At 42.6% G+C, this 22,005-nt stretch overlaps 1 protein-coding gene across 8 annotated transcripts in view; it reads right to left on the bottom strand.

The window, feature by feature from the left end:
• SH3KBP1 (SH3 domain containing kinase binding protein 1) overlaps positions 1-22,005 on the bottom strand; it is a 336,822-nt gene that overhangs the window by 42,870 nt on the left and 271,947 nt on the right. For all 8 annotated transcript variants that reach the window (XM_079122896.1, XM_079122898.1, XM_079122902.1 and 5 more), the window contains 3 exons: positions 17,587-17,638; positions 14,338-14,418; positions 11,593-11,752 (listed from right to left, as the gene is read on the bottom strand). In XM_079122896.1, the coding sequence (XP_078979022.1) occupies positions 11,593-11,752; positions 14,338-14,418; positions 17,587-17,638 (293 nt within the window). The remainder of the gene's footprint in view (positions 1-11,592; positions 11,753-14,337; positions 14,419-17,586; positions 17,639-22,005) is intronic.

Raw genomic sequence — 22,005 nt, 5'->3', positions numbered from 1 at the left:
GAATGCCTACCACATGTCAGGCACTAGAAGAGCATCCTTCATGTGTTAGGCATTCCAACCTCACAACCACCCCTGGAAGTATCCACTATGTCCTGAACCTCCTTCAGGGGCAGGTTCCTCGATTCTACTGCTGGGAAAGCTGTCACTGGGTGGCTTCTAGCTACTGGCCCCTCCAGGGTCTGTCTCAGCTGTAGAGAGCCTCCTTGGCTGAGGCACTCCCTCTCTAGGGCAGCCCACACCCCACCATATAAAAGTCTCAGTGATTTCAGTGCAACATGGGACAACTCAGATGGGCCATTTTAGCTCCAAAGCTCCTTGTGGATTTGGCAGATGCTTTTTGAGTGAGTATCACAATTTGACTTCTCCCTCTGCCCAATCATGCTTCCTTCTCCCTTACATGGGTATGGAATCCTAAAACAAATTTTCAAACTCTGCTGACTCCGGGTCTGCTTCCTGGGGAACAGCACCTGTGACATTCTGAATTTCATTTTATAGGAAAGGAAACTGTCAGTGAGGTTAAGTCACTTGGCAATAAGTGTTGAACCTAAGTCCAACTGCAGAGCCCAGGCTCTTGACCACTTCTTGAAGTTGCTGAATTATTAGCTTCCTAGTCTTCCAGGCTGGGGATATGGCCATGGGCACAGTGAGTCATCGATGATGCCCAGAAGCCTGTGTCACCTCAGTTCACTGCCAGTGGGGTAAATTACCTTTGCTCCTCCAGTTAAGAAGTCCTAATAATAAACAAAAATCATGCATACAGAGGGGCCCGTTCTTACCACTTAGATCTGAGACCTAAGATGGGGCTTGCACACAGATGGGAATGTGGAAGATGCAGCATGTATCCCTTGAGAATGTGAACTCAGCCAGTGGCATGGCCCAATTTAGCCCAAGTTGGGACAGTTAAGCCAAGACATGTGGCATGGAAAAGGTGTTGAAGTGCACAGGAAGCCAAGGCAAGCAAGCAAACAAATTTGTAGCAGCACTAACAGCAGTGACAACAACAAATCCTACAAAGGACCCCCAAACCTTCTGGAGGTGAATAGAGAAGATGACAGAAAGAATGGCTCCACCCATTCCTGCTGAATAAGATTCCAAGTCCATATGGTAAATCTTTTCTGCAGTCCCTCTTCCCCTCAAAAGGATGTATTGCCATAATGCAAATGTTTGGGTTTTAACTGCCTAAAAATTTTATGGGGGAGGGGAAGAAGCTGGGAAGAAAGGAAAAGGAAAAGATAGAAAAGCCCCATTGCCTATGTGCAGGCAACCACAGAGGCACATGCTGTGTATCCTCCACTTTTTACCACTTCTTGTCCCACCCAGGAGCTGTCCACTCATACGGACAATGGCAGAGGTCAAATGTCAGATCATAAAGAAACCACCTGAATCACCCTATTTTCTTTCTTTCTCACACTGGGCAAACTTATTATCACCCCATTCTAATGTAAAGCCAGAAGAAATCACTGCTCGCTTCCAAGGTCTCAGTCCAATAACGAACCTGAGGATGTAGGGTCAATGCAAGTGAGCATTCCTCCTTGCTGCCCACTGGAACATCAGACCTTGGCTCTATGAAGCTGGGCATGGCCCTACCCAGATCAAGCCCCCACTCTGTTACAGGCAAGGGTCCTGTGCTTGGTGGAGGGAAGGGATGTGACCAGTGCCATGAGCTGACTGGTGGCAGAGCTGGAACCAGATGGAAGATTTCTGATGCCCGGTCCAATCTTTCCCCACCACACTTGAGAAGACAATAATAAAGATGAGCATGCACATGCACATGTTCTGTGCTCCAAGAGATTTTTCTCTCTCAAAATAACAACTACAAGAGGGTTTGGTCCATCTGTGAAGACGGCAGATGTGAAGCCAGTCTTTCAGAAGCATTCTGCACCAGGATGCACGTGACTCTTGTGGAGGTTGGATCCTTGCATCAAGAAAGAACAAAATAGGAGCAGCAGGAGCTCCAGTTTTCTTTACTCATCAGATGGAGGTCCTCCTTCCCCTTTCTCAGAAATATAGATCCAAAGGCCCTGCTGAGATCTGTGAAGTCCCTACATGCACATCTGGTGGTCAAAATGTCTCCAGGCATCAAAGGCACTTTTGGATTACGAAAGTGGTCCCACTTAAGTTGGGGCAACCTGAGTGAGGCCAGAGGCACAAGAAGCAGGAATCAGAGTAGTTTTCCTGGCAGCTCTCCCTTTGCATTGCATGTCCTTGTCCAGATGAGCACAAACAAGCCCTGCTATTTATAGATGGTGAAGACATGTTGGAAGGTGATGGGGCATTGCTCACTCAATTCCCCTCCAAATTTCTGTTCTTTGTGTAGACTCTGTAAGTACACATGGAAGCAGGCTTCCCTCCAGAGCCCATTCATGGCATGACAAGCCCCATTAACCCTTTAAGGCAAAAGGACAATGCTGTCTGCAGACCTCATGTGCAATGCCCCAGTCTGGCAGCTCAAAGAGGTGCAAGAGACTTTGAAGATGCTGGTCTGTGTCTGGATGAAGGAGGACCTATCATTGTACAACTTGGAGAACAGTTTGTGAGTTGCAGCTTGCAGAAAGAGTATTTAGAGAAATAGCCCCATGGGAGAAGTGTGATAGAAATCAAATGGTACTATGCTGTGTGGGTGTTAAGGTGTTAATACTTCCTAGTGTTTCACTGCTTCATTATGGTCATCTGTGGCAGAAAAATCAATGTCACTCAGTCAGAAATAAACCCTGTCACTACTGTTGGTTCCTTTTGCAGCAAATAGGATTCATTTTACATGTGGGTAGGAAGAAAGAAGATTATATATACAAATGAAATGATGTCAGTAAGTAATGTAGACGTCCCTACAATATGAAAAGGTGCTTCCCCCATGTCTTTTGGGATTCCTATGCTACATAAATCAACTTCCCTCCCTCAGTTCCCAGCCTCCCCAGAGACACAACTCTGTTGCTGCTTATAGGGGTGGCTGCTCCTGATATGCTGTTTGACACCTACATTTCCACTTTCTCAGGGCTCCAGAGCATGACCTGCTTGCCATTGTGTGGAAACCCCTTTTCCATCAAAATTACCCACTGAGCTCTTTCAAAAGAGACAGAAAGGCACACACAGGTTTGGTGAATTCTATCAAGTTGCCAGGCCATAAACTAAGGTCCTAAAGTGTAGTGCTTGTTGACACTGTCCACACCTGAGCAAAGTAGCCTTCCAGCATCATTTTGTAGAGGGGGAAACAGACTCAAGGTGAGCACCTTCCCCAAGGTCAAAGGGTTTGTAAGAAGAGGCAGGGGGTTTCTATACTGGTGTGCCAGGCTCCAAATCAAGCAGTGGGTGGGTAGGAGCTGTGTCTGGCCTGGCCAAGTGACTTTTCCATCTCCTAAAAGGGAACTTGGCCAAATGTAGGCATTTGATGAGTATCTGAAATAAACGGATAAAATACACACAAACACACAGAGAAAGCTTCTCTGATCACTGAATTCATATCAAGCACCCATCTTCTGTCATTTTTTCTAGTCAATTTCTCTTAAGACAGGTTCACACATGCTTGCCACCTGCCTAACCCTAACTCAGCCCAGGTGATTCTGATGCACACCCAGGCACGAGAACCACTGATCAGTTGTTGTTACATACTCTCTTCTTCTAAATTCCATGATGCCACACTTTTCCTACACTTTTGATGGCTTCTCGTCCTTTCTCTACCCTATAAATAGTTATTTTCCCTGCAGTCATCTCTCTTTTCCCTGACTCTTCCTCTCCATAATCTCTGGGAGTGACTGCATCCATTTCATGCTTTTACTACCATCTATGAACCAAAGACACCCACCTCCATAATTTCTAGCCTAGACCTCTCTCCTCAATTCTCCAAAGACATGTCTTCATTCCTGACATGGAGAAAAGAAGGGAACAATAAGCAACGATAGGTGTTGGAGAGGATGTGGGGAAAAAGGTACACTCATACATTGCTGGTGGGACTGCAAATGAGTGCAGCCACTGTGGAAAGCAGTGTGGAGATTCCTTAGAAAACTTGGAATGGAACCACCATTTGACCCAGCTATCCCACTCCTCGGCCTATACCCAAAGGACTTAAAATCAGCATACTACAGAGATACAGCCACAAAAAATGTTCATAGCTTCTCAATTCACAATAGCCAGATTGTGGAACCAACCTAGATGCCCCTCAATTGATGAATGGATAAAGAAACTGTGATACCATGGAATATTACTCAGCCATAAAGAATAATAAAATTATGGCATTTGCAGGCAAATGGATGCAGTTGTAGAATATCATGCTAAGTGAGATAAGCCAATCTCAAAAAACCAAAGGACAAATGATCTCACTGATAAGCGGATGATGACACATATAGGGGCTGGGAAGGGGGCAGGAATGGAGGAAGGAGGGACTCTATAGAGGGATAAGAGGGGTGGGGGGGAGAAAAAATAACAGAATGAATCAAAAACTATTACCCTAGGTAAATGTATGATTACACAAATGGTATGCCTCTACTTCATGTACAAACAGAGAAACAAGATGTATCCCATTGGTTTACAATAAAAATGAATTAAAAAAAAAGAAAAGAAGGGAACACTCAAAAAAAATCATACAAGGCATTTCTAGGAATCTGTGAAAAGAAATTTGGAGTACTCAAGCAATCCAAATTCAGAATTATGGCCTAAGCATCCAAGCACACATCTCACCTGCCAATCAGGGAACATTGGCAAGCCTTACCAGTTTTCTAGTCCCTTTGAAAATTCATCAATTGATTATTTTATATCTAAAAAGAGCAAAGGTCAGGGTTGGGAATTTAGCTCAGTGGCAGAGCACTTGCCTAGCACACGCAAGGCCCTGTGTTCAGTCCTTGGCACTGAAAAAAAAAAAAGCAAAAAAAAAAAAAAAAAAAAAAAAGGCAAAGGTCTATTTTATCAATGCTTTCTTTTGTGGACACAGGACTCAGGGAGATCAGAACCTGCTAAGTTGTAACCCCTGGTGCATAAGCAACCAGGTTGCCTTGGTCAATCTAAAGAAAAACTTAACTTCCATACTGGTAAGATGGTCTCAAGAGAGACATTTACTTAAATAACGTACACACACACACACGTACGTGTGTGGCGGGGGTCCGTCTTTCCCTAAGCACTTAGTTGATGTTTGGCATGTAAGTGTTTACTTAATCTTTGCCTCAAGCTAAAATGCCTCTGAGCTCATCAATCACTTATCTCCCTGTGTTTCTCTGAAATTGGAGAAAGCTATTGAGGGAGTGCATGCAAATGTTCCCTGAATTGGCAGGTGAAACGTGCACTTGGATGCTTAGGCCATCATTTTGAGTTTGAATTATGCAATAGCTCCAATTTCTTTTTGAAAATTCCTAGTGATACCTTGTGTGATTTTTTTCTGAGTGTTTCCCTTCTTTTTTATGCATCAGGATGAAGACAGAGCTCCAGCATCACTTGGTGGGGGACAAAATGGAACTCCTTTGAACTGCACCATGCCACACTCCAGTTTTCTCACGACAGCCTCCAGCCCATCACAGAAAAGGTACATGTGATGTGCTTAACATTTAAAGTAACAGGTTGGCTCCAAGGGGCACAGGTCTGGGAGGTCACTGGACCTCCATCTCATATCCTCATGCCTACCATCCAACTACCCCTCTTCTTTTTAAAAATTATTTTATTTGTTCTTTTTAGATATACATGACAGTAGAGAGTACTTTGACATATTATACGTACATGTAGTATAACTTATTCTAATTAGGATTCCATTCTTGTGGTTGTACATGATGTGGAGTTTCACTGTGGTGTATTCATATGTGAACATAGGCAAAGTTATGTCCAATTCATCCCACTGTCTTTTAGAATTACCTTTTCTGACATCAGCTTCCATGTCTGAAGTCAATGGACAATGTCCTCTGAGAGGTTTGAGCCTTGGTAACCTACTCTCTCACATCTAGAACCTCCTCAACAAATGGCCTACTTCCATCTTGATGCTCTCAGTCACCAGAAAACATGAGGGCTGTTAACTTGGCTCTGTAAAACACAGGGTGGAGCAGTCCTGCTACTACATCAAGGTCACATCTCCCACCCAACTTCAAGAGCAGTCTCCTCCTTTGAGGCTCACACTACCTGCTACACAGGTTGAACCTTCTTATTATGGACTGTCATCAACTTCCTGGTCACAAGGGGAGGTCACTGGGTTGAAGAACATTCGCTTTATCCTCCAGTTCTTGCCATCTTTCTGAGCCTATCTATGATGGCCACATGGGAATCCACCCCCACATCTGTTTAGCCCTTATGACCTTCATTCATTCACCTTCAGCTGCTCACATTCATGTCCTCCCCCGCTCTGTTTGGGCCCATCTTTGGAACAGCCCCATCTATAAGGTTATAAGCAATAACCTCCCCTTCTCACCAGCAGCTCCTGGACTTTCTTCTGGTCAGCATCTTCTCCCACTCCATCCTGGCCTGCCTCACTTCATCCTCACATTCCTGTTTGACTTCCTTCCCCTTCGCCCCATACCCCCTGTCTAACAGTTACAACTCTGGATACCAAATCTTATCAGTTGCCTGCCCCCCAGAACACATGAGCTTGCAGCAGACAACAGGCAAAGCTCCCCTGCAATTCAGGGTCCTGCTCCAGCTTCCCTGTTCTTTGGGAAGAAAAAGAAAAATGATTACAACTTGGGATGTCTGAGTTGAGGAAAAGTAACACATATGTTCTGGTCTAGCCAGCTTGCTTCTAGTTCTTCCTCTATCAGGTTTATTTTCCTTTGAGGCCACACACCGGCTCTGCCCTCAGATTTCTGGCATGCCACCTCCCATGGCATGTACTAACTAGCGCTGAGGGCAACCTGCTTCTCTGCACCATTTCATCAGTTTTTCTTTGTGTTTTCTAATGTACCCTTCTCCCAAGTCTCAAGACCTCTTCCTCTTCTCACAAAGGTTTATTTTTCTTTTTGAGACTTTTTTTTAGCTATAAACTGACACAATACCTTTATTTTATTTATTTATTTTTATGTGGTGTTGAGGATCCAACCCAGTGCCTCACAAGTGCTAGGCAGGCACTCTACCACTGAGTTACAACCCCAGCCCCTTCACAATGGTTTCTGAACTAATTTTTCATTAAGTTTTATACACATTATGGGCTGGGGCTGGGGTTCAGTGGCAGACTGCTTGCCTAGCACATATGAGATGCTAGGTTCGATCATTAGCAATGCATAAAAAATAAATTAAATAAAGGCATTCTAAAAAACCCTTAAAAACTTTTATACACATTATTAAACATATAACCTCACAAATTCATCTGTATATAGGCATGCAGATTTAGGTTTGGACAGTTATTTGAAATATATTTATGTTCAAATATTAAAATGAGTAAGCTTTATATTTTTGAGCCTCCATCTTCTCAAGTATAGAAACAGGGGTAGACAAAATGCTCTTTGAACCCCAAATACCTTAGTTACATGTGGGCTGGGCGAGGTGAGCACAGCCTACTTTTGTATACTATGAAATAATAACTAAGACATCCCCAAGGTCCAGACTACAGCAAAGGAGGCAATTATGGCCTAGGGGAATATCCTATCATCATTGAATCTTAAAAATCAATCCTTATAATAATTTTTTGAAGTATTTTATTCCTGTTAAAATTGCATATTAACTTACTTTTCTAGAAATCAAAGGAACATTCTTACTAGTGGTCAAGGAGGTAAACATCTGAGGGTCCTTAATGTGTGCTTCCACTTGCTCAAACTGGATATAAACTGCTAGGTAGTGTCCTTCTGATCTTCCTAGATGGAATTCCTAAAAAGTGAACTGGATCATCCACCCTTACTAAGATCCAGAACAGGGTCTGGCACATGGTAGGCTCTCAATACATTCATGTTAAGTGACTCCATCTAAAAAAGACTATGCTCTTCCTAAACTTACATATTCCTTTTTTCCCTCAGGAATGCTAGTTCCTGTTTAAAGAGAAAGTGACAGTCTCTTCTAAAAGTTCCACGTGGCAGCAAGCTTGCTGGCTGATGAGGAGGAGCTCAAGCCCAGACACGGCAGCTGGAGCTGATGCCTAGTTCCCAGAAAGAGCTGCCAATGATGACTGTGTGCCCTTCTGTTCAAGCATCTTTCTGTCTGTCCATCCATCCATCCATCCATCTGGTCTAGCAAATTCTGGCAAAGATTTGGGTTCACATAGCACAAATACCCCTTTTCTAGAGGAACTGTGACATAAATCTGAATTCAGTTTACGTTCCTACTTCAACTAATTTGGCAGAATAAAACAAGTTCATTAACCACTAAGTACATACATCGGCTGTCCAATGTAACTGCTTAGCTTAAAAAAATATAAATATATATATAGTACATTAAGTACTGAAAAACAATAAGCATTTCTTTGATCTTTAAACTTTTTCTGTTGAAATCCATCACACTAGGTTTCTTAGAATGTAAGACACACATGCTAAAGAGCCTGTACAGAGGCTGGGAAGGAAGACAGGAGAGGCAAAATAGAACAAAATATAAGCACTGGCACCTCCCCCCCCTTTAAGGAACCATGGCATCCAACAAGTGTTTGTTAAATGAGCCACTACCATATGCTCGACACCGTAAGGCATGTGGAGATGACAAAACACACTCTTGATCTGCTTTAAATCTGGTAAAGGAGTCCGGGGGTGTGTGCATCCCAAGTGGCACAGCATGGCGCCCAGCACTAGGCTAAACATGGGGTGTCAGGCATTTGGAGGAGAGAGGAATTGTGAGAGATAAGAGAAGGCTTCCAGAGAAGGGTGTGCTGACTGGGCACAGAAGTCGGAGCATTAGCAGATGCGTGAGAGGTGGCCAGGGAAGAAGGGAAGAGCACCATCACCAACTTGGGAGAAACGAGAACAGTGGTTCTCATGGTCTGGACTCCACTAGCAGCAGCAGCAGCAGCTATGAGCTTATTAGAAATACAAATTATCAGGCCCACCCCAGACCTGATGAGTCAGCAACTGCAGGGTAGGGTACAGCAATTTGCTTTGAACAGGTCTCCAGGTGATTCTGAGGCCTGTCCAAGTATGAAAACCACTGAGTCAGGTAGGCACTGCCTTTCCTTCAGCCAGCTGAGCAGGAATCCCAGGTCTTTCTCCACTCCCTGGGCCCTTCTGCAAACTAGTGCATTGGCAGCTATGCAGCCAGAAGATGAGTGGTGGGCTGGGAGCTGGCTACCCTCTTCCACGCTGCTTGGATGACATACATAACATTAAGAAGTTACATTTCCCACTGGCTTCTGTACAAAGCCCTCTTGTGTATCTTCTTTGGTGGTCCACACTCCTAACTGACAACTGGATGTTAGGAAAACAAGACAAGAGGAGAGCTAGGCAGAGGCAGGAAGCAAATGGGACCTCTGTGGGCTTACAAGTTCAGCCAGGATGACACATTTCCCTTGGCTTACAAAGCTGTACCTATCCCATAACCAGAGGGCCAAGGGCAACTCTAGAAGACAAATGACCTTTCAATCAAATCCTTGGAGCATCAGGAATATTTTGGAAATTGTTAGTGAGTTCACTGAAATGTGTGTGGCCCCCAAAGGCTAACCCAATTTGGCAGTAAAGCTTCAGCTCTCCTTGCCCCAGCTATAGTGATGTGTGACCTTTCTTGTTCTGCATCTTTTCCCTGCTTGAATAGCTTATATTCTTCTCAGAAGCACTTAGCTTTATATAACCTTTTCCTTCTGCTGTGCAAGCTTCTGGGCCAACCATACTACTGATGTGACCCTTGCTCCAGTCACTAGAACTGTCAAGTGGCCTCATCATGCACATGTGCAAAGATCCTTCTACTATCAGCCAGTAGAAGAGAACATGACACGTAGGGGCCTGATCAGCTCAAAAGGAGCCATGGCAATTTGGAGCTCAAAAGGAGCTCCAAAGGCAATTGTGAGAAATAGTTGTTGATGCCTGAAGAATGACACAGGTGAACCTGTTGCTACTCAAATGGGCTCACATGTCACTGAGATGACCACAGTTCTGTGCTCGACTGGGCAGGGGGCTCCACTGCACACAGGCATGTGTGCACCCACCACTGTTAGTTGATTCAACCACCCACATTGTGAGCTGCTTCCATATTTGGGCAGCAGGGGTGGGGTGCATTTCCATTGTTGTTGTTGTTATTAGAAGTAAAGAAGCCATGCTGTAACACAGATGAACCTTGGGGTCATGATGTGAAGTGAAAGAGGCCAGTCATAAAAAGACAAATACTGCCTAATCATTTCACTTATGTGAGGTACATACAAGTAGTCAAATTCAGAGATGGGAAGTAGAATAGTGGCTGCCCTGGCTATGGGGAAGAGGAATTGGGGAGTTGCTGTTTAATAGGTACAGAATTGTGGATTTACAAGATGAAAAGAGTTCTGGAAATGGTTATGCGACAATGTGAAAGTACTTAATGCCATTGAACAGTGCACTTCAAATGGTTCAGATGGTACATTTAATGTTACATGCATTTTACCACGATTTAAAAAAAAAACATTTTTAAAGTAAACAAGCTCTTTTTGTCTTATTGCAGTGAACTGGGATCAGTTCACTAGGCAACAATAAAAATGACATTGAAAATATTGTTGATTTATAGGCATGGGACTTCACACTTGGGAATTATTTAGGTGCATTCCATTATGATCTTCAATGGGGAAGTGAGGTGTTAGGGACCGTGACTTGTTGAAACTCACATTTTGCCTATGAGGTAGGCTGAGATTCCAGTCTGGAGGCCTGTCTGACTCAAATGTGAGAACTCAGAAGCCCCATAAAACTCTTACCATGCAAATTTATTTATAAGAACAAAAATCCAGTGTGTTGACAATACACAAGAAGACCTCTGGGTCACTGACTTGCTCTGGTGTATTACACCAACATGTATAATACATATATGCAATGGTAGAAAGTTCTGGCAATAAACTTGTGAAGAAAATTCAACAATTCCTTGATCTGTGGTAGGCACCTCAGTTCTGGAAATGCACACTAACTCTGATCTCACATGACTGAAACATGCATTTAGTCAACCAGTGAAGGAATTTTCATCTCAAATGTGTATCTCAAGAAGGCATGTTCCAAGCCTTTGAGGGTCTTAGAGCTCAGAGACATGTACACTAGGAAGATCTCTTCCATCCCAGCTTCTGGGTTCCACAACAGGCTGTGTAGTGAAGAGCAGAGGGAGCTTGGGGTATGGAATGGGACCCCACAGAATAGTGCCAGGGTCAGTGTACATAGCCATAAGGGAGTTATGCATACCCAAGGCCAGCTGGACATCTAGGGGATGAAGGAGGGTGTACTATCCACACCTCCAGTCTGCAGGATAGCTTGCCTTATTCTAACAAAGCCAGGGGAAATTCCCGTGTGTAGGCAAGGCCTAGATTCTGTATGTCTGATCCTCATCTGCTAATTCTAAATGCCACACTGTGTTCCCAAACCTTGCACCCACTTCTTCAGCCCTGAACAGAAGTGGCCAGCATCTTCACACAATTTTGTTAGAGGGCAGAAGAGTGAAACATGACCCCCTTTTCTCTTCTCCTCTCCCTCCCTCTGCAGGTCTGTAGCACTTAGGCCCCTGTCTTGTGTCCTGTGCTCACCCCACACACGCCACATGGTGAGAGAGAAGCAGTACCTGGTATGAGTCAGTGGGCCCACTGGTCGTTCTGGCCTTCTTGGGGGCAGTGCACCAGGTCTGTTGAGAGAATTGGTCTTAGGTGGCCGAGGCTTTTTTGGTGGAATGGCAGGAACGGAGGGCTTCTGTAAATCCAGTTTTGGCTCTCTCTCTGGTCTTTCTTTAAGTCATTGTTTAACAAAGCATAAAGAAAACAGATGGATCTAGTATAAGTGACAGTACTTTGATGCAGATTGCTTGTTTCCTGCTTTAAAAAAAATCATGGATGCCATTTCTGAAGGTGAAATTGGTAGCAAAGAGCATCGCCTATTCCTTGTCAAGTGAGAAAAAGCCCTACAAAGCTGTAGCTCCCTGCTCCCTTTTTTTCGCCAGGCTTTTGTTTATGCTGATCCTTCATCTTGGAGTGCCTTTTTGGCTACTGCGCACCCTCCAGCAAGCTCCTACTCACCCATCAAAACTTAGCTGAAATGTGACACCATCATGTTCCAGACTCAACAGCTGGACTCACACTCAAAGGAAGACTTCTTCCTTCCTCACATAAGCATTAAAGGCAGTCCTTTACAAACAGGCTCCACTGGGACACTTTATGGGTGTTCGCATGCTTGGCACAGGCAGAGGCTCATCTCCCTAGGAAGTGGTGTGCTGCTAGCACATAGCTGATACTCAGTAGGTGGTTGATGGGTTGGGTTGATAAATGGCCCACAGGACCTGCTGCTGGATGTGGGGAAGGAACAGACCTGACACCTCTCAGGTTTGCTTCTAAAAAGAACTATGAGCCAATGGAAGAGGGGAATGTCTGGGAGAACAATTCATTCTAGATTCTTTTTGTGTACAGTTTGAACTTGGAAGGTAAACTGGGATTTCTCAGGTATTTGCCTTCCAAGGTTCTTTGAAGTCAGGGCTATTCGGATGAAGTTGAAACCAGATCTGGTGGCCAAACTGGGCAGTGCTCAATGACAGCTTCAAGTTTCTTTTCCCAACCAGCCTTGCCCCATATATGGTGCAAAAAGCATATATCCAAATACTTCTTGATAAATACAGAACTTGAGAGAGTTGTCCACTAGAGCATAGGTGGGTTCCCTGGGTTGACTTAGACTCAATGTTTGGGTGCCCAGGCTGACTGACAAAAACTTTAGAAACCTCATCAATTATTGTATAGCTCTCATCTTGCTCACCCCCTCGATGTTTCTGCAGGGAAACCCACTCCAACCAGGAATGCTAGGAACTAATTTTTTGGCACACTGGAGCCAGAGGAAGAAGGCTCAGCTGATATGTTAAGCAGGGGATATGACTCCTGCTGGGCAACAGGACTAGGACTAGGACAAGGACAAGAACTTTAGTAGCCTGCAGGATGAATGGGAGGGAGGGTGTGTGCTGACCTAATGAGCACACCTAGTCTCAGGGCAGGGCTGCTTTCCTGGCTTCCCTACTGCTTTTGACCAGGACTTCTGCCTCTTTGATCCACTGTGGCATAGAATAAGTATTCATGGAAGGAGAGGAACCAGGGGTGTGCAGCCATTTGGTCAGTCAAGGAAAGTGGTTGCTCACAAGGTAGCCCATAAGTATGTCAGCGTGGGCCAGCATAGGAAGAGTCTTCATCATGGAGCCTGGCTATCACCCAGACACTGGTCATGTATCCTCCATGAGGAAGGGGATGGTTTGGTTATTTCACCACATATGCTTTTATCAAAGAGCTATTTGTAAGGTATACACTCAATGGCTATTTTTTTCAGTAATGTGTGACACAGATGTGGCCTTCACAATGAGACTCCATGACTCAAATTCTAGTGGTTCACTGTGAAAGAAAGCGGTATAGATCCTTAATAGCCTGCAATGTTGGTAAAACTAGCAGGCTGATATAAAATATTAAATTTCACAATAAAATTTCATGAGGCTGCCAAGGAGCACCTCCAAATAATTATATTCATTAATTTAGCATTTCTCTTATGACTTCAAAATAACTGCTTTTTAAAATGGAATTTGCTCAGCCTCCTATTCAGAATAATAACTGCACTTTTCCCATAAAAATGTGTGATCAATCAAATCTTAGGCACCTAATAAAAGGAGCCCTTCCACAGCATGCAGATTTCTTTGGGAGACATACTCAACTGTAGGAATTAAACACATCTGTAAACCTGACTGTGTAAGAGGTATTGAGCCACTTCCTTGCCAGTGACATTTCTGACCATCTTCAGAAAACTAAACACTGAGCTGCTTTTTCCACTACTGTTGTACCACTCTCCCACTGACCCCCAAGGACATATGTCTACAACATTGTTAAGCCACAGTCAAGGGCCCAGCAGTGATCGAGGAAGAAAGTTTTTATTTGTCTAGATGGGAATTTCACTAAGCCAAGTCTACCCATCAAGAGTGAATGAGCACCCTTGGCACTAGGCACAGGGAAGAGAATGGAGAGAAACTGTCAGATATATTCTGAACCCTCAAGGAACCTATAGTTCACTGAATTCAGGACACAGGCAGGAAGGTGATGGCAAAAACATCACAGAAGAGCCCCAATGTGTTAAGTGACTGGTTTGCTTATTTTTCATTTGATGAGAAATTTTGGCCCTATATAGCCATGTCCTGTTTCCTTAGAAATGGGATGTTTAGAAGCAATCAAAACAAACTCATAATCACCATATTTCAAAGAAAAAGCAAATTCTATGGGTGATCTGACCTAGCGCTGTGACAGACAGGCTTGTCTCTTGCTGTTGTAGAAGTGCCAATGAAGAATTAATTCCATACCTTTTTCTTCTGTTCTGTTTGGCAGCGTTTCTGGTCTTTCAGGAGGTATCTTTTTAAGTTCATGTTTTCTCTCTGTGGTACCTGAGAGGGAAAGGATAATAGTGATCAGAAAATATTTTCTCTATTCATTTATTAGACACACCAGCATTTCAGTATTTATCAGGTAGAGCAAAGTTAATTGATTTTTTTTCCCCTGAGCTAGATGCTGGCATTACTTGGCTAACATGAGTTGCTTAGAAACAGAGCAGAAATCATTTCTAGCCCATTTCCCTATGTTTGCTTGCCCATACAGTCTCAATTCATAAGAACACCATGAACATTTTCTGATATTTAAAACTGTCTTCCTTAGGCATAAAAATAGTCACTAAGTGGGGATGGGGAATGTACAGAAATAAGTCACTCATCAAAATACAAAAATAAGGGGTCACTGGATATTGTGCTCTACAATAAAAAGGGACTTCACAGGGAACTGGACTCCATCTTGTAGCAGTTTTAAAATATGGCCTGGAATTGTTTGATAAATCTCCCATTAAGAGGTGAGATCTATATCTCTTTTCTAGGAATGTGGGCAGGCTTGTAACTGGTTTGGCCAGTGGTTGAAGTGATGGCATGTAATTTCCAAAGCTAGTCATAAAAGGCCACGTAGCTTATTATACTTTATTTGTTAGAATACTAGTCTCTATGTAAGAAGAGAACTACCCTACATAGGCCCTATGCAGATATGGCTTTTATAGGCTCAGCTGAGCCCAGTCTTTCAGGTATCCCTGTCATGGGAAGCCAGACATGTGAGTGAAGTAGCCATATTCCAAGCAGATCCCCCAGTCTCAGCTAGTCCAGCTTTTTCAACTGAGGCCCCAGACCTGATGGAATAGAAAAAATTCATCCAGGTCATACCCCATTCACATTTTTGACCCACAGTATCTGGGAGCATAAAAAAATTCTTATTTTCTGCCACTAAAATTGGGAGTGGCTGGTAATGCAGCAATAGTACCTACAATATAATTTTAAGTTGAGGGATGTGCAAAGATCTTACATTGCTTCTCTCTAAATCCCTTCTCTTTCTGTTGAATCCCTCAAGTATTACATTTTTCTAGATGTACCACTTTGCATTTCATCTTTACCTACATGGACTGCAGTTGCTCCCTCACCTGAGGTCCTTACTGGTGCCATTAGCCTCAAGCATATAAAAGAACTTCAGAAATAGCTAGAGCACAAACCAATCAAAAGTATTCTTCTTATTTATAGACCTGGTTGAGTGTCTGACAGACTCTTCACATGACCAGCCCCCAAATGGGTGCTTGGTATTAAAATCTCAATTACATAGCCTTTGAGGCCAAGAAAACTTTAAAAAAATATTCACAGTTGATTGCGATGGCACATGCCTGTAATCCCAGTGACTCAGGAGCTTGAGGCAGGAGGATCACAAGTTCAAGGCCAGTTGGGGCAACTTAGAGAGACCCTGTCTTAAATTATTTTTAAAAAGGCTCTAGGAGTGTAGTACAATGGTAGAACACCCTTGGGTTCAATCCCCAGGACCTAAAAAAGAAAAATCCATCGAACACACACTTCATCTGAATCCCTTTAATAACTAACAATAAATTAAACACTATACTGGATTTATATCAATTCAATATCTGCTTTTTTGTGTGTGGTGCTGGGGATTGATCCAGGGCCTTGTGCATGTGAGGCAAGCACTCTACCAACTGAGCTATATCCCCAGGCCTGTTTTAATCGTTTGGTAAAGGAAAATCAATGATGGGAAAATATGAATATGTATCTACTAATCTCAAAGAAGTTCCCAAGATCCTTCAACAGGATAAATGAGCAGTAGAAGCAGCCTAGGAAGATGAAATACCACTTTGTTTTGTACCCTAGAGCCCCATTACAAATGGTGGCAAAAATGTTTCAAAAGGATAAGAATTTGCCTACTATGCCACAATGGAGTCTCCTAATGCTAATGAAGAAGTTCAGTATCATTCCTAGAGACACAGAATCAACAATTGGACTGTTTTGAAGAATCCAATCTTAGTTAACTACATTCTAGGCTGCATGAGCCTTGGACTGCTTGATCCATCTCCTTGGTCTCCAATGGTTACCAAGGCCTCCAGGAGAAAGGGTTCTCAGAGAAAAACACATAAATAGCCTGCTTTAATCTCAACACAATAAAATATTTATATAGCCAGAACCACTAGGTGGCAAAATGAAACTGTTCAATGCCAGCACAGATGAAGCAAAGCAGGAGATGTAATTAACATCCCATTTCAGGGCTTAATCTCTGTAATTCTCAATTATGCCCAAGGGAATGGCAAAGGAATCTGGGCTCAAGTTGATTTTTTCCCCCAACTTGGTGGACCAAAGTGATTTTTTTAAAAAAACTTCTTAATAAATATATAAACAAATGATCTGGAAATTTACTCATAATTTAAATGCTATAGAAGTATCATAACTGTGGATGTACAGAACTAAAAATACCCCTATTATTCCATTTTAGTTGTTACTTTTTAAAATTCCACTTACCTAGCTAGTTACTCATGAAGGAATTTCTCCCCACAATTCACTGTAACGATTATAAAGAGGAATTCTGTTGGGAAGCATGAACCATCCTCTTTATGTATGAGAATCTTATGTGCAATGAGTTACCAAATGCCTAACAACATCAATTCTTCCTATATTATTCAACCTTAATATCTGAACTCCATAGAAAAAGTGAATTGGACTCTTCAAGTTTAAAAAAGAACTAGGAGCCAAAAGTATTTATGGCTAAAAACAACCATCTATTTTTTGAGGGGGGGAATAAGTGAAGGAAGTACAAATTTTGGCTAACCAAAGAGGACAGACACTGAAAATCCAACAAGGCCATACATGTGCAAAGACACTATGGACCATGGGAAACAATCTTCCCTAAGCTCACTCTATGCATTAGGGACAGGGGAAGCAGGACAATATTAGGTTCTCTCCTCCAAAGGAGTTTATTAAAAACAAAACTCAATTTTAAAGTTCTTTGACTATCCTCTTGGGGAGCCCTAGTTTTTGTACTGTATCAGGGATACCTTTTAGTGATTTTTGTTTGTTTGTTTAGGAAAAGCAGCAGTATATTTAAAATCTGCCTGCTGAGACCAAATCATAACTTCCCAATGTGGCAATCTGTGGCATTTGAATCCAGGAATCTTGAGCTCTACCATGGACAATTTGAATATATGCAAAAGAAAGATGTGCAACTTTATTTTATGAAACTGAAAGGTATATTACCTGCCCCTTGTTTGATGACAGGAGCCGATGGAGGTGGTGGTTTCTTGGGTCTCTGAAAAATTAATCAAAATTAGACCACATGAGAACTGTTGGCAAGTTTTCCTCTCACAGAAGGACCACAGACAATGTTTTCTATGCGAAGTGTGGACAATTTGGAGAATCTCTCCAAAAAAACTGAGCAAATCTCTCTCCAGGGATGTCAGTTTTTGGCACCTCTAAACAAACACTAAAATAAATTCACTCGGCAAAACAAAACTCTGATCGACAAATGAAATGCTATTTCCCCCTTTCTAAATTTATAACAGCCTTCTGGAAAAGCACGGCTCAGCAAAAATGGCCTGAAACCAGCAAGCACAATGGTACTCCTACGCTGAAACCACATTTGCAATTAAGATTTAATCTGCTGAATAACCAAGTGATTTAAAGAGAGTCACTATGAAGACTGAAAATCAGATATGCTATGGATGAGGGATCTTAACAAAATGCAGGTTGAGGTTCTGTGGCAGCCAGTTCAGGTTCTATGCCTTCTGCCCCTTTCTATGCTGAGGCTGGCAGAGCATTTGTGAGATCCCAAACAGATCAGATGTACCCTGTCACATGTGATAGACTGGAATAGTTTTTTTGTTTTGTTTTGCAAATTGGCCACTATTTATTTCTCTCCCACACACTGTCACTCTGTAGGTGATGGAGGCAACAATATATTCAATTGTAATCAATGGCATTTATTCCTGATCTGGTTCCAGATAGCCAGGCATTTCCTTGGCACCCAGGACTGACTATAGAAGGGAGATGGATGGGCTCAACTTGGCAAATTATTCAGTTGTTGGGGAATCTGGCCAGAGTACCATCTTGGACAGTTATGCCAAGGGCAAAAGGGTGGGGGCAAGGGCAAGGTAAGAACCATCTCAATGTCAAAATCATTAAGGATGGATGGGAATGGGGAGGGTTGAAATGTATGATCCATATTGTTGCTGATACCTCTCCTCACTTATACTTGTAATTCTAAGAAAGCTCCAGAGTCTCTTCTGTTCTCTGAAAATGTACTAGTGTGGTATTACTACAGGGACCAGCAAACACAAATGCCCAGCCCTGGTTCTGACTCACCTGTACTTAATGTAATTTAGAGCCACAGGAAGAAATGGTTTTAAGTATGATCCAGACAATATCAGACCCATGAAAATTTTAGGAGGGCTATCATAGCACATAGGCTCTGGATTCACTAACTTTTCAGTGCTGCTCTTCAGTAGCTGGGCGAGTCAGCTAATTTACTGAGTAAACAGCATAGCATGGTGGGCAAGAGGTGGGGATTCGAATATCTGTCGCTACAAATCTTTTGCCATCATTAACTGTGGACACTGGGCAAGTAACCTTACCAAGTTGTTCCCTCTCATCTATATGTGGTGATTAATATTCTCTTTCTTAGGAGGAAGTGATTTCACAAGCATAAGGAGTAATCTCTGACTTGTTTAATCCTTACAAAAACTCTATGAGGTGGTGATATTAGTATGCTCATTCTGCCATTGAAATAATTGAGGCTTGGAGATATAAAGTCATTTCCCAAGGTTACCAGGCTATTAAATGAGGCAGGACATAGAGAGACTGGGAGTCAGGCCCAAGGCTGTCTAACCCACAACATGTTCTTAATCACCATGAAGGATCCATCATGCCAGAGAACATCCACTAGACAAACCATTGTGTGGCCATAATACCACACACAAGGAGTTCATAAAAGCACAGGAACTGTATTTTGTTAAAGTTGGAAGAAGAAAATGGGTATCAAATTGCAGCTACAGTATGAGCTCAACCATGCTGCAACCTTTACAGAAAGACTAGAAAGAAATAAATATAAAGTGGTGACCTCTGACTAGTAAAATTATGAGTACATACATGTGTTTCCTTCTTAATGTTTTTCTGTAATGGTCTATATGAGTACAGAAAAACTTTATCATAAAAAAGCAGGTGGCTGCTGGGTACAATGGCACAGGCCTGTAATCCCAGCAACTTAGGAGGCTGAGGCAGGAACATCACAACTTTGAGGTCAGCCTTGGCAACTTAGCAAGTCCCTAAGCAACTTACTGAGACCATGGCTCAAAATAAAAATAAAAAGGGCTTCCCTATGTAGTTCTGCAGTAAAGCATCTCTGGGTTCAATCCCAGTATCCAAAAAAAAAAAAAAAAAAAAAAAAAAAAAAAAAAAAAAAAGCTGCATAGCTGCTCTAAGGGTTACCTCCCCTTGCATACAGGCCCTAGACTGAGTGAATGGGTTTTGGGATGGGTTTCTGGCTCAGGGTTTTCCACTCCTCTATTGCCTTTGTCAGTCCAGCTCTCCACCAACTCCTTCCTTTCCCCCCTCCCTTCCCTGTCTTTATGTAAATTATACTGGGGACAGATGTATGTTTACTTAATGAAGTCATCACTGAAACTCTGCCAATTAACCTTCCCGTACCTCAGGATCAGAGTGATTTCTTATTCATGAAACTGCCAACACCCTGTGGCCTAATTCTTTCCAGTTAAATCTCAACAATGCCTACCTCTAGATGTCTTCCTCACTCCTTGCTGGTCTGAAACTTTCTATAACCAATTTCACATAAGCTTCTTCTAGTGGAGGACATTACCCCAGCGACCTTGCCTCAAACCACATGGCCCCAAATTAAAAAAAAGAGACAATTACAAGTCATACTATTTTCCAAGATTACTAGGCAAAAAAAAGTATATCCCTTAATGTTGTGTCAGATTTGGCAGAGATATAAAATGTGACAGAGCAGAGCAGGGGTTGAGGAGAGGGAGAGAAGGAAGAAGGGAGGTGGGAAGGGAAGATAGAAAATGTTGCACTAACAGGCAATGGATGAGAAGTGTGGTCCTAGTATGAATGTGGAAAGGGAGGAGGCAGATGTGTGTGTTTGTGTCTGGAGCAGCAGCCATCATGGAGGAAGTTCTCTTCTGAAAGAAAGGGAAAATTTGTGAGCTATCTTGCATCTACCACACTGGATCAAGATGCTTCTTTTGCTAACTTATTAGCAGAATGGAGTTTTCTTCCCTTGAATGATTTTACTTTCTCCAGTTCTACCAATCTCAACAGTCATCATGTCTCTTCAGATGAGAAATGATGCTACATTTCTAAACAACACATCTTTTTCTTAAAAACCACTGAGCCACATCCCCAGCCCTTTTTTATATTTTATTTAGAGACTGAGTTGCTTAGGGCCTTGCTAAGTTCCTGAGGCTGGCTTTGAACTCATGATCCTCCTGCCTCAGCCTCCAGAGCCACTGGTATTACAGGCATGTGTTACCACACCCAGCTCAAAAAAGACATCATTTAAGGCAATTCTAAACATAATTCAGAGCCAGGGGCCCATGCAGTTCTGGACCAGCCCCCAAAAGATTCATAGTGTATTGCACATGGACCTACTTAAAAAAAAAAAAAAAAAAAAAAAACCCAACCAGAAGACAAGGCAGTGAGAACTGAGAAGGCAGACTGAGTAAATTTCTAGAAAAATATGATAGTAAAAAATGTATCACAGGAGTTCATGATTGTCAAAGAAATAGACATGAGCAAATTGTTGAGTCCATTTTCTTCAAAATGTCCAATTGTGGCTGAATAAAAGGACAAGACTGGGAAGTCTCCAGGTTAAGCAGTAGGCCAAGGTGCCCCTGTGGAGTTTGACAGCCATAAGATATTAACTAATACCTGAGGATTTGAAGACCTGAATTTTTAGAGGCACGTGTTCTATTTATTTTTTTATCCCTCCCTCCATAGTGAAAATAAAATGCCCAGCCCCAAACTCAGGGAACTTTGGCCTACTCAATTCTCAGTGCTTGAAAAACAAAAAGCAATGGATGTTAGAGCCACAAGTCATCAGAGGAGTCTCCTTACAGCTGAGAAAACTGAGGCTCTGAGGGATTGTGACAACAGCTAGGTGGTAACCACAGGGGGCCCAGAACTCTAGTCCCTCAATGTTCAGACTGTGGGAATTCAAAATGAAAATATCATTAACAAAATCAATGAGCCAACGTTTCCCGATTTCTGGAAGAGTTGAGTGTCTTTCATGGTCTTCATGTATTCAGGGTACATAGACCTAAATGTGTACATGTGCACATCTGCCTGCATGTGGAGTTGTTGGCTTGGATGGAGACACTAACATTATCCTTCAAAGGATTACCTAAATTTGATTTTTTAAAAACCATTTTAGCACCAGGAAGGAAATAGATCTGAATGTTCCAGAGTAAGGATGACAGGAAGGCAAGCTTTGCTTCCTGCTAAAGGATTATAGAACTAACTCTGCCCTTTGTTTGACAAGACTCGCCAGCTCTAAGTAAAAGAGTTCATCAGTTGGCTCAATTGCTCTCCCTGGCAGGAATTCTGACCCGAGACAGTTTGCCTTCAGACCCTCAGGCACCCAAGATGTGGCTCTGTTAAATA

The sequence above is a fragment of the Sciurus vulgaris genome (assembly GCF_902686455.1).
Source record: "Sciurus vulgaris genome assembly, chromosome: X".
In the NCBI taxonomy this organism is placed as follows: domain Eukaryota; kingdom Metazoa; phylum Chordata; class Mammalia; order Rodentia; family Sciuridae; genus Sciurus; species Sciurus vulgaris.
The sequence above is the reverse complement of the archived record's forward strand: the minus strand, read 5'-3'. Positions and strand labels throughout refer to the sequence as shown.